Genomic DNA, 12,331 nt, shown 5'->3' on the forward strand with positions numbered 1-12,331 from the left:
GTGTCCTAGTCAAACAATAGACGCAGTTCATATTTCATTTGGCAATTTAGATTCAATGCGATTTATATGTGTTGTTATAGTTAATATTTTTGAAGGTGCGGTGTTTTATACGTAATTTAATGATAAATTTTCTGCATACCTTCATTGGTTTAATATGATTCCCTTCAACATTCAATTCTATAAAGACAATATTTTCTTTAGCATGGCTAAGTAAATAGGTCAGATATGTCAGTAACCGGTATACATATGAGGGCACATATTTTATTACAAAAGTGTAGAAACGGATATGTGCATAAAACTAAGAATGTGATTCTTATATTTGGAATATTGGAATATGCAGAGAAGTTACTTGCAGCTAAGTTTGACCCTGTGTGCACACGTGTGTTACCTAAATGATATTGTCAGTCTCCGTAAAGCAGCCGGGTGGTCCAAAACTAAGCAATGTTATTCAGTTTAAAATATATTTGTATTTGCTTTGGAAACGTTCAATGAAATTGAAATATGACGTAGGAAGTATGTATGTATGCATGTTTAAAAGTTTACTTTCCGACTTCATTCCAGTACGAATAAATATGAGAGAGACAGAGCCAGAGAAAGACTCACTCAGAAAGAGAAAGACTCACCCTGTTGAGTCCTGGGCATAAAAACATAAGGTTGGAGAACCGCCTGTCAAATGTCTAACGGTGATGTCAATTTTAGCAATACCAGTTTCATTGTTTATAAGTTCGGTGTCATTGTTTGCCCATTCTACGTAATACGTGCTTTGCCAAATGGATGTTATATAAGCGCTGCAATGAAATAACACTTTAAAGGTAAAATCACTTTTTAAATACGTCAACTGAAACTGAGATCTTCAAAAAAGGATATGAGAGTTATCGACAAAATAAAAACATTTATTCTTCAATAGGAGCTATTTCGTCCTACTTTGAGCATTTTTCTCAGACCGTCTACAATAGTGACTTATTCTTAAACAGTAATTTATATCTGAATGTTATTGTTGTCTGCGAATGTTGCTTCCACCAATTTGTCTAACTATGATTGTGATAAAATATGCAATTGGATGAATGATTACTAATCAGGCCCCTCCAAGGAAACTGAATGGCATGGTGTTTTACGAGCACCATTTAATACCATATTAAATTGAATGCATACAGTTTCATTAATCAGGGTTACATTTAGTATCCATCCACATTTTGTGCTGGTCAATATTTATGCAAAGCAAACAAATGAAGATAGTGAACTTTCTTACAGATTTTTATATTAGCTTCAGCGCATGGCTTCACAAGTTGTATCATGCATTTTGAAAAACCAGCGACAATTTATCTGAGACAGCTTGGGTTCATTTTCTATTGAAAAACACATAGAAAAATCCCAGTAAAATGTTCTGCGATTAAATACATAAATTTTGACATCAACATTTGCAAATGCAGAACAACTATGACATTGCATACAACTTTTTATATGAATATGCATATCGAGAAAGTAAGTAATCTACAGCTAATTCTTAATCGGTTTCGGTTTAGAGCTATTTGTTATGATCAGCACATTGTCCATATATCACATAAACTAAATATGATTAAAACCGTCTGCTTTAATTTTACCCAGCAGCCTGTCCTTTCGTCCATCCATATGACTTTGTAATTTGTCTCGCCATGTATTTATTTACTATACAATCTTGACTAAGAAGGACACTTTCCACAAGGCTAGGTAATTGGATTCCGTAAATTATAATAACTTCACAAACGCCTTCAACCAATGTTCTTTACAGGTAGGATTATTCAGTTTAATATCACACATTACTCAGTCTAATATCACTCGTTATTCAGTTGTAATCACACACTATTCAGTCTAATTCAGACATTGTTTAGTCTAAATTCACAATCGTATATCTCAAGCATGTATTTATGCCTAAAATATTAAAATCAGCATGAATAATTCAAGTACAAATAATGAAGTTATGCTTCTTTGAATTTGTATATATTATATAGTGCCAGCTAAATTTGTGAAATACATTAGTGCACACTGTCCGTCAAGATAACCATTGTCCCTGTGATAATTTAATGCCTAATATCTATTTGCATTTTAGAGTAAATTTTCCTTTGTATGTGGATGTCGAAATATTACGTTTATATCAGTTTGTATTTAACTAAGGTGAAATTTCAGTGTATCTAAATACCATTCTGAATATTGGCTTGTAACTCCGCCAAGGACGGTCCCAAGCCCGGCTGAAAAAGGAGGAGGGTTGGGCGTGGGGCTAGCAACCTCACCCGTTAAAACAACTCTTGTTACGGAAACGACAACAAGGGAACAAACGACAACCGGCGCTGGGAGCGAAGCAGACCAGGCAACTGGCTCTATGACGGATGGAGAACAAAACCGCAAGGACGTCCCCATCCCGATAGCGGAATTCCTGACGCCAAAAGCATGGATCAGAGTTGGCTGCTGAAACGTGCGAACGCTCAACCAGACTAGAAAACTGGCACAAGCAGTGAGCGAGTTGAATCACTACAACTTGACCCTCATGGGTGTAAGAGAAGCACGATGGACTGGTGCCGGCAAGCAGAAGTTGAACTCCGGAGAAGTCATCATCTGGTCCGGAAGGAAGGACAATGAACACCGGGAAGGGGTCGCCATCATTATCAGCAAGAACAAGACCAATACCGTTCTACAGTGGAAGCCAGTGAACGAGCGCCTGCTGTACGTCAGGATGAACTCCAAGTACGCCAAGCTGTCTGTTGTTGTGGCCTATGCACCAATAGACGACGCGGAAGAAGAGGACAAAGACAACTTCTACGACGCTCTTCAAGCCATTTTAGAGGACGTCCCTCGACATGACGTGCTGTTGCTACTTGGCGACTTCAACGCTAGGGTCGGCTGCGACAATAAAGACAGAGAGAGGACCATGGGGCGCCATGGAGTAGGTGTCATGACCGACAACGGGGAAAGACTGGTCAACTTTTGTGAAGAGAATGACTTGGTCATAGGAGGGACCCTGTTCGAGCACAAGGACATCCACGAGCTCATATGGACTCACCAGACGGCAGAACTCAGAACCAGATCGACCACATCATCGTCAATGGCCGATGGAAACACTCCCTGCAGGATGTGCGAGTGATGCGGCACGCTGACATAGGCAGCGACCATAGTCTTCTGGTGGCCAAGGTGACTTTGAAGCTTAGGAAAGTTAGGATAGGGGTCTCCAGGAATCAGCGCTTCGATGTGGCCAAGATGAAAGATCCAAAAGGGAAGGAAGAGTTTAGGCTGGCCCTAAGGAATAGGTTTAGTATTCTAGAAGATGAGACAGCGCTGACCATCGACAATTTCAACAGAGCAATGAAGGAAGCAGGAGAAGTAGTTTTAGGTTATAGGAATAGTAAGAAGACAGAGTGGATATCAGGAGAGACGTGGACTCGCATAGGCGAGAGAAGACAGATTAAGAAGAGACTTTTGGACGCCAAATCACCAAGACTGAAAGAGAGAATTTCGAAGGAGTATAGAGGAAAAGAGAAGGAGGTGCAGAAATCAGCAAGGAGAGACAGGAGAGAATACACAAAGAAACTGACAAAGGAGGCGGAGGTAGCAGCAGAGCAGAAAGACATGAAGACGGTGTACCAGAACACCAAGAAGCTGAAGGGCGACTACGGCCAGCACCACGACCTTCCAGTGAGAGATGAAGATGGAACTCATGTCACAGTGGAGGAGGAGAAGCTGAAGAGATGGAAGTAACACTTTGAGTCCATACTGAATCGCCCAGACCCACCAGTACTCGCCGACATTCCTGAAGCAGAGGAGGACCTTGACATCAACTGCGATGACATCACTGTTGAGGAGGTCAAGCAGGCCATCCACAAGCTGAAGAATGGGAAGGCACCTGGCGATGATGGAGTATGTCCCGAGATGCCGAAGGCAGAAGACACAAAGACACCGCAGCTTCTTTGCCAGAGTCTCCAAAAGATCTGGGATAGTGAAGAAGCACCGAATGACTGGAAAACATGAATCATCGTCAAACTTCTCAAGAAAGGAGATCTGGGGAACTGCAACAACTGGCGAGGAATCACTTTACTATCCATCTCCAGTAAGATTTTCAGTCGCATCATTCTCCAACGCATCACAACAGCTGTGGACGGCATCCTACGCCAGGAACAGGCAGGCTTTAGGAAGGGCAAATCCTGCATCGACCACATCTTCGTTCTGAGACAGATCCTTGAGCAGTCCCATGAGTGGAATGGATCCCTTTATGTGGTCTTTGTGGACTTTGAGAAGGCCTTCGACAGCCTGCATCAAGCCTTCTGTGGAAGATCCTACGACACTATGGCATCCACCAGAAACTTGTCAACGTCATCAGGTCCCTGTACGAGAACTTTGAGTGCAGAGTCTTCCACAACAACCTACTCACTGAACCATTCAAGGTGGAAACCAGAGTGAAGCAAGGATGCATTCTCTCGCCGATCCTCTTCTCACTGGCCATTGACTGGATCACAGAGGGCAGGAGGCAAGGAATACAGTGGATGCTGACCTCAATGCTGGATGACCTGGATTATGCCGACGACATCGGGTTGCTGGCAAGCAGACACCAGGATATCCAACAGAAGACACAACAGTTGGTACAGACAGCAAGCACCATAGGTCTTCGAGTCAACATAGGGAAGACACAAGTCTTGAGGAAGAACACTAGAGTGGGCGACCCAATCACCATCAACGACCAGCCTCTGCAAGAAGTAGACTAATTCACGTACCTGGGCAGCAAGGTCGCCACGGATGGAGATGGCACAAGGGAAGTCACCACAAGATTCAGCAAGGCCAACCATGCCTTCGCAATGCTGAAGCCCATCTGGAGGACAACAAACCTCAGCGCCCACACGAAGATCCGTATCTTCAAGAGCAACGTGCTGAGCGTCCTTTTGTACGGGTCAGAGTGTTGGAAGACCACTGCTAACATAGAACGCAAGTTTGAAGTCTTCCAGACCAAGTGCCTGCGACGGATCATGAGGATCTTCTGGCCAAACATGATCTCGAACGAGGAACTCGGGCACAGAGCGGACGCAAGCACCATTGCTGAGACCATTGCAACTCGTCGATGGAGATGGCTCGGCCACGTCTGCAGAATGCCCCCTGACTCACTACCAAGGGTGGCACTGAGATGGACTCCATAGGGGAAAAGGAACCGTGGCAGACCCAAAGAGACCTGGCGCCGAACCGTGGAGCGAGAACTCAAGACCAGAGGCCTCACCTTGCAGACCGCCTCCATAACAGCAGCCGACAGACCAAAATGGTGCTCCCTTGCTGTCGCCTCAAGCACCAGACGGCGCAGAGAGGATTGATTGATTGATATTGGCTTGTATTTCGATTGGGGGACATTTAACAAGATGGTAAAGACTCTTCTGGAAGTCACAAAAATGATTTAGGTTGAAATTTGAGTTAAAACAATCCTTTGCCATAGAAAGCAACATAGTTTATATACACGTATTGAACTCTGTCGTAGATTAGTGGCGAGATAATGCATAGACTGTTGGATAAACAAGAGAGGATGTTGGGAATATCAGACTATCATATTATCTTTAAAACTAATTTATAATTTTCACCCACAACTTATGCTAATCAAATTAAAATTTTGAAAATTTTAAAGGTTAAAGGAGAATGTATGAAGTGTGAAGTATTAATTACACCACCGGGCTTTTGCATTACACAATCTTCTCTATTCATCTTTTGATAAAGGTTACCGATTGCAAACCTATTTTTCAGCATTATTTAATTAATAACTTTATCTCTTGCTTGAATGCAGTTTCATTCATAAGTTCATCTGAGTGTTCAGTCAATACATCAAACAGAAAATATTATGTCGTAAACACAAAATATTGTTACCCAGAGGATGGTGTTCTTGCATACATAGGAAATATGCATGTGGCATTGACATCACACCATAGGACGTTCTTGTCAGGAATAATAATGAAGTACGGCTTGTTCTGAAAAGCATAAGATACAAATCTCATATACAGTGCATGTAAGATCTTTTCCAACCACTTTTGCGTATCCAGACCGTACCGCTTGAATACCGCTTCAGATAGTTCCAGTTATCTTTTGCACTGTTTCCGATTCATAGATCAATATATTCTCTTCGTTTAACTTCCGTTTTGCATAGTACAGTGGCGTGGTGTACCGTTTCAAAATAATTTCCCAGCGTCTAGCTATCAGTAGTTATTATAAGTCAATTTTCTGCTTCTTTCAGCTTCCAAAGTTAATTGCTTTCCTATTAAATTCTACTAAAACCATTGAATTAGTTCCTATAATACTGTCAGCGTATAGTGTTACGCCTTACGGTACCGTTCTAAGCGGTCTTCCTAATCGCACCGTCAATGATTCGTACCGTTTCCAATCTTGTTCGTTCTGTAACTTTTGACCATGAAATATTTCCAGTGTTACAAATACTGTACATTTCAATATCGAAGCTTTTAGATTACATGTACCCATCTCACCAGTAATTTCTAACCAACATTTCAATGAAATAAATTGATCAGAGAGCATATATTTCTTCAACATTTACATTCATTCTGAAAAGAAAGATTAAAATGTAAAGAAGACATGTTAAAACTTTTATTTTGAATACTCGCATTATGCTTCTCAGCGATTACTTAGCACACATCCTCCAAATGGAATAGATTAAGGTCGCTGATATACATAGTAGACAATCTCGCATATCGACCCAAAAATGTATGCATTACAATATTCTTTCTCTATATTTAAAAATTCATCTCATATTATCACCTGTCTTCCTGTAAGATCAAGGTATAGTACTGTATTATCTGTTTTGTTGAATATTTGTAACTTTCTATAAATGACCTCTTTAAGTCTTGATTTCCTACGTTGGAATCCGGAGTGACACTAAACTTAGATGAGAATTAATTACTGGTTCGAAAGGAAACTATATGGTCGTATTATAATGAGACAAAACTCCGACAGTCACCATCCCAGCAAAAGGAAAGACCCCACACCATCCCCCTTTATAAGCTAAGTGCTAATTTATTGAAATTTCATAAACACATTAGTGCAAACACAGGAACTGATCTGTTCATAACTGCACTTCTGAAACAAAGAAAGGAACAAATGAAATAGATATTTATCAATTTGTGCATGCTTATCGGCGTATCTATCTCTCTCTCTCTCTCTCTCTCTCTCTCTCTCTCGTGTAGAAAGATAGAGTCAAAATGGTTGCCGAGAAGACTGCATGCACATTTAAATATTCGAAACAGATTATATTGTAGCATGGCACTGCTGATAAACATAGTTAAGAAACATTTCGCAACGTTGACAGGAGAATCTGAGCAAGCCTTTCATATAGATGAGCTGGGTTTCAACATGAAAAGGCAGCTGTGCTGCCAAAGGGCAAACACTGACATTAAATATAAAATTCATTTTTATTTTATTTTATTTTATTTTACTTACATTTAACATCTAGCATGTAACACCTTTGGTCAGACGAATCCATACTGCAAAGAATGAAACATCATGACATAACCACGAGACAGTCTTTAAATGGCTTATACTTTCCTGATATCTAGCACACGGTGGAAAGCACTCTCGTGTGTGTACTTAACAAAGAAGGTTAATGCAGCATTGCCTGTCTTAGTACCATATCTTGCTTGGTACGGATTATAATAGTGTTTTACTGTACAATAACACACGTATGTTATTTAGTATCACGTAGTACTATTCAGACCTTGATTCTCAGCATTTTGTCCGGTTTTAACAGGTTTATCAACTTTAAACTTTATTTTGATATGGTTTTATGCCGTTACCTTTATAAATTGAGGTGGTATTCAATTACATATTAAACTAATTTAGGAAGAAAAGTGAGTTTCGACCCGCCAAAACTGTGTTTGCATATCTGATTGAATTATTGTTGTCAGTTATTAATATTATATTTTCTAGTCCATAAGAGGATTGAATTTTACTTCCTGGCGTTCAAGAATATAAAAGACTATTTTAAATAAATGACATACATGCACGTGCGAATTATGATGATAAATTTTTAAAATTTAATTATTGGTTAGTTGATACAATTATTATCATTAAGCTTCTTACAAAATAAGAATTCAGGGTGTGCAAATCAATAATGTATTAAGTGTTTGTGTCAAAGATACAGATTAATTTTTATACAAGCTGTTATTGATCAATACGTACGTAGCAATAATATGTTACATAATTGAATAATCTATGTTTGATATTCTAATAAATATGCCTGTATAATTCGTATACGATAGTATTAAATCTCCAGACAAAATAGACCCATACATATATTCACTCCATTTCAATAATAAAATATCATGAGTCAAAATGACTTACAGACATATGTGTAAAGTATTGTATTATACATAACATAAAACTTGTTTACCACTGTGTTCATGTCTAAAACTACAAAGGTATTAGATTTACTGACTAATAATAGATATTTAAGTAATTTGAAACAACAAAATATAGGGGTAATAAAGTTCACCCTTGGGATCCACTTTTAAGTATTAATGTAGGCTTTGTGGTCAGTTAATTTCAATAGAGCAATATAATAATTTGTTCCATTGCTGCTTCTAAGCTAGAAAATAATCGTGTAACTTAGACTGTATTCTTGATTAAAATACGATAGTTTAAGGCTTTTGATCTTCTATGACCAAATTGTTGTAAAACCAGATTTATAAGTCTTGTTATATGTTTATATTTACTGCGTAGTAAATTTGATCGCATATCAGCGCATGTTAATACGCCCTCCTCTTTCCGTCGCCTCTAATGCGGATTTTTGCATTTGTTTTAAATTTGGGGCTGAAATTTGAAATTAGTAGTCACTAAAACTTATAGCATTGGAAGAGATTTCTTATACACCTGACATTTGATTTCCAGTGGCCTAGGGCTTTAAGTAATCTTTTGGGTTTGGTGACAATTGGCTTTACGCTTTTTGTAACCATTGACGTCTGTTGACATGTTGCCTAAGGTTTTTTACAAAAGTTTAGGTGGTAGTCGCTTCCTACAATTTTCCGTTGGACAAAACCGTAGAATAGAGCGGTAAAGGTAAATGTCATAGGATTTTCGATAAGGTATGTAGGGTGGTACAAAATTGTACATATATATCAGTATCTTCATACAACTTTCAGGGTTTGTGGCCTACAAATTTTAAAATAAAAATAAAAAAGTATGGATCGTCATAGAGTAGTAGATGTGTACTTTTGTTTGCTTGTCTTTTGCTTTTTCTTTGAAAGGGCAAATAGAGAGGTTTCCTTTAAAACTACTTTTGAAATCCTCCATCCGAAAAACAACGTAATATATTGTTTTTATAAAACTAATTTGTATTGTTTACAAAATACCACATTATACAGTTTTGACTCACTAACAGTTGATCAGGAATTAAATGTTGTAGAAATATTATGTACATTTGAGAATATAATACAAGATATTGTCGATAGGCTTATACACAAGAATAGCGATCATGTGGAAATTAAAACGATTAAAGGTACAAGTTGTTATGTATATTTAATTTGTATTGTGTAATTGACCTTTGTCCATAACTGAAGGCACGATTTATAAATTCCAACATCTTCTTGGTATTTGCTGCATTTATATCTCTTTCTTTAAAGCAAAGGTTTTATTTTAGTTTTCATTATAGAACGGACGATTTACTTTTTAAACCTCTTCAATCTCTGTCTATCTCTCTCTCCATCTTAGCAATTTTCACCCTAAATCGTATCAAAGTAAGCTGGCACTGTTATCATTTAAAAACTTGGAAGTAAGGTTATGATGAAGCTTTTTTTAATCGCTCGATCCATATTTTGCGAGATTTTCTATCTGAACAAATAATAGGAAAAAGAATGACCTATATATAATAAAAACATAAGTTGGTCCCCTGTGCTGCATAATAATCCGTTATTTTCACATGAAATAATCCTTCCATTTATACACTTTAACAGTATTTGATGGTCGGCCCGTCACAATAATGGCAAACTAAACTATGTCAAGGGTAAACAAATAATGTAGTAAATGCAATCTAACTCTTCGATAATACGTGCCATACTTAATTATTTTGGTGGTAGCAAATCATAACAGAGAAGTGCATTTTATACGTTGCATATTTTGAGAGCAAAGCTTAAAGCATTATAATTATTTGTGCAAATCTGATCTTTAATTTATTGTATGTGAAAGTACTGTGCCTGCTCTCTCTCTCTCTCTCTCTCTCTCACACACACACACACACATACATAATTGAAGGCACGTTTTGATGTTGATTTTTATTTTAAAGATAGAATTTGCTTGTAAGTATTCGCTCGAAGTATTGAACATGTAATTATAAAATACCAGGCGAATTATTTCACAGCTAAAGTTAACAAAAGCCTCTCAGATTTAGTTTATTAGATAAGACTTACCCGAGTGAGTCTTCCACATCGACACACAAAATATGTTCACCAATATCTGTGTTAAGAGGTGTCCAAATGATCGTCGCCATCTTCACATTTTCGTGATTTGGTAGGTGTATATTTTTAACGTTGCTAATATTTACATCTTCATGTTGTCGACCGAGACAGGAGAAGTGATTAATGAGTCTGACAGTGTGGAAAAGAGTAAAGAAATGAGGTGATAAAAAGAACATGGCTAATTACAGGATATACTTCTTTCATTTCATAAATTTCCAAATATGTTCTGATACAGAAACTAAATAGAAACCAATCACCTGACATATTTGATGACTCATGTATCATATATGAGCTGAAATATTAAATCAAATCAAATCCGTTCATTTATTACGTATATTTATAAGACTCGACGACGGACTTTATTTAAAGGTGACTGACATTCTCATTCATTTGTTTAAAAGTATTTTAATTTGGTATTAACTAGGACTGGAACAAGTTGAAGAAGGAGGAAAATCTCTGGACAATTGAAGAAGGAGGAACATTTTCTTTCATATTTATGTATGCCAAATTTCAGGTCGAATAGTACCTGCGGTCAGCTAAGCTTGTCGCAGCTGAAATATGGTATATCTGGTTTCGTTTTCGTTCCTAAGTAGTGGTTAGAACATTTTTTCGATCTTACGTGAGGAGTGTACAAACAAACTGAAATATGTAAACTAAAGCATGTAAAACGACCAAGCAAACCTAGGTGATCTAAAAATTGTCAAAATAATATGTTTCAGAACATAAATTTGAAGCAATGTGATTGAGAGAAAGGCGGTTCAATTGTCATTCTCTTCCAAGACGTATCGAACTGTAACGAACATGCCCGAAATATAGTTCTTTGAATTTGCTTAGAATCTGAATTTTTAGAACCTTTTATGGAAACCTTTTTAGCCTTGAGAAGAGAGTAATAAATGTGATATTAAATTTTATCGATATGCATATAAAAGAGTAAAACTTTTTTAAGTCAGTTTTGTGATAGTTTTCTTTTTGTTTTAAATCATGATGGTTTGATCCTTTTATTGCAAGTGTTAACAGTAGAGTAATACATGAAATGCGTTGACAAATTCATTCAAGCTAAAAGCAATAACACTAATAATAAAATTTTAACTTACGCGGGTGAGATCGGCTCGGCATACACATCAATCTTCCAGGTCGTACCAAAATATATGTTAAATCTATGATTACCCTCTGGAGTAGGATATATGAATTTTGGTTCTTTGATATTATCCAGGAATTGAACCAGGAACTGAACCAAGATACTCGTACATGATAACAGACTTGTTTTTGATGAAGTAGGCACTTTTAAGCCAGGAAAAAACGTATTCTTTGACTGTTGCGTGCAAGATGGTATTGAGTCTGTCACTAGATCATTAGTTTAGTTCAAAAAAGTCTCTTAGAAATGCAGCAATATACAGGATTCCTGTGTTCAAACGGTACCTTTACAAGTGACCAACCCAGTGTAAATCAATGACAAGGAACGATAAGGAGTTCACGAATTTTAAATATGGTTTGGCAAAGTTGTTTCACGAACTATCAAACATTCTCATTCTCGTCAACGATGGATATCGTAAACTATATTATTATACGTTTATCAGGAATGAATAAACAGCTTCAGAATGTATAACTTATTATATTTTAAGGTCAATTTTGAGTCATTTTAAAACAAATATAGCAATAGATAAAAACTTAAATTTTAATTTATTTTTATATTCTTGTAACTTGTATTGGCAAGAAATATCGGCAAGAAATAGAGTTTATCGATTTGTGTATTTGTAGATTTTTTATAAAGTGTTTATGTTTTTCCAACAGGACCAGTGCACTTAAAGTAGCTAGTCAGATATTTGATTCAGCTGGTATAGGAAAGTTTGTGACGTCATTATTAAGCGCACATTAACAACACA

At 37.3% G+C, this 12,331-nt stretch overlaps 1 protein-coding gene across 1 annotated transcript; it reads left to right on the forward strand.

The window, feature by feature from the left end:
• The first annotated feature begins 2,521 nt into the window (after positions 1-2,521).
• Positions 2,522-3,115, forward strand: LOC149771922 (protein CFDP2-like). Its single transcript, XM_089948090.1, has one exon. It carries the CDS (start codon positions 2,522-2,524, stop codon positions 3,113-3,115), a length of 594 nt encoding a protein of 197 aa, XP_089804216.1.
• Positions 3,116-12,331: the final 9,216 nt, after the last annotated feature.

The sequence above is a fragment of the Sinohyriopsis cumingii genome, unplaced genomic scaffold (genome assembly GCF_028554795.1).
Source record: "Sinohyriopsis cumingii isolate HCF-2022 unplaced genomic scaffold, ASM2855479v2 utg001591l, whole genome shotgun sequence".
NCBI classification, from domain to species: domain Eukaryota; kingdom Metazoa; phylum Mollusca; class Bivalvia; order Unionida; family Unionidae; genus Sinohyriopsis; species Sinohyriopsis cumingii.

Coding starts and splice junctions, on each gene's coding strand:
- LOC149771922 (XM_089948090.1), top strand. CDS start 2,522: ATGGGTGTAAGAGAAGCACGATGGACTGGTGCCGGCAAGCAGAAGTTG.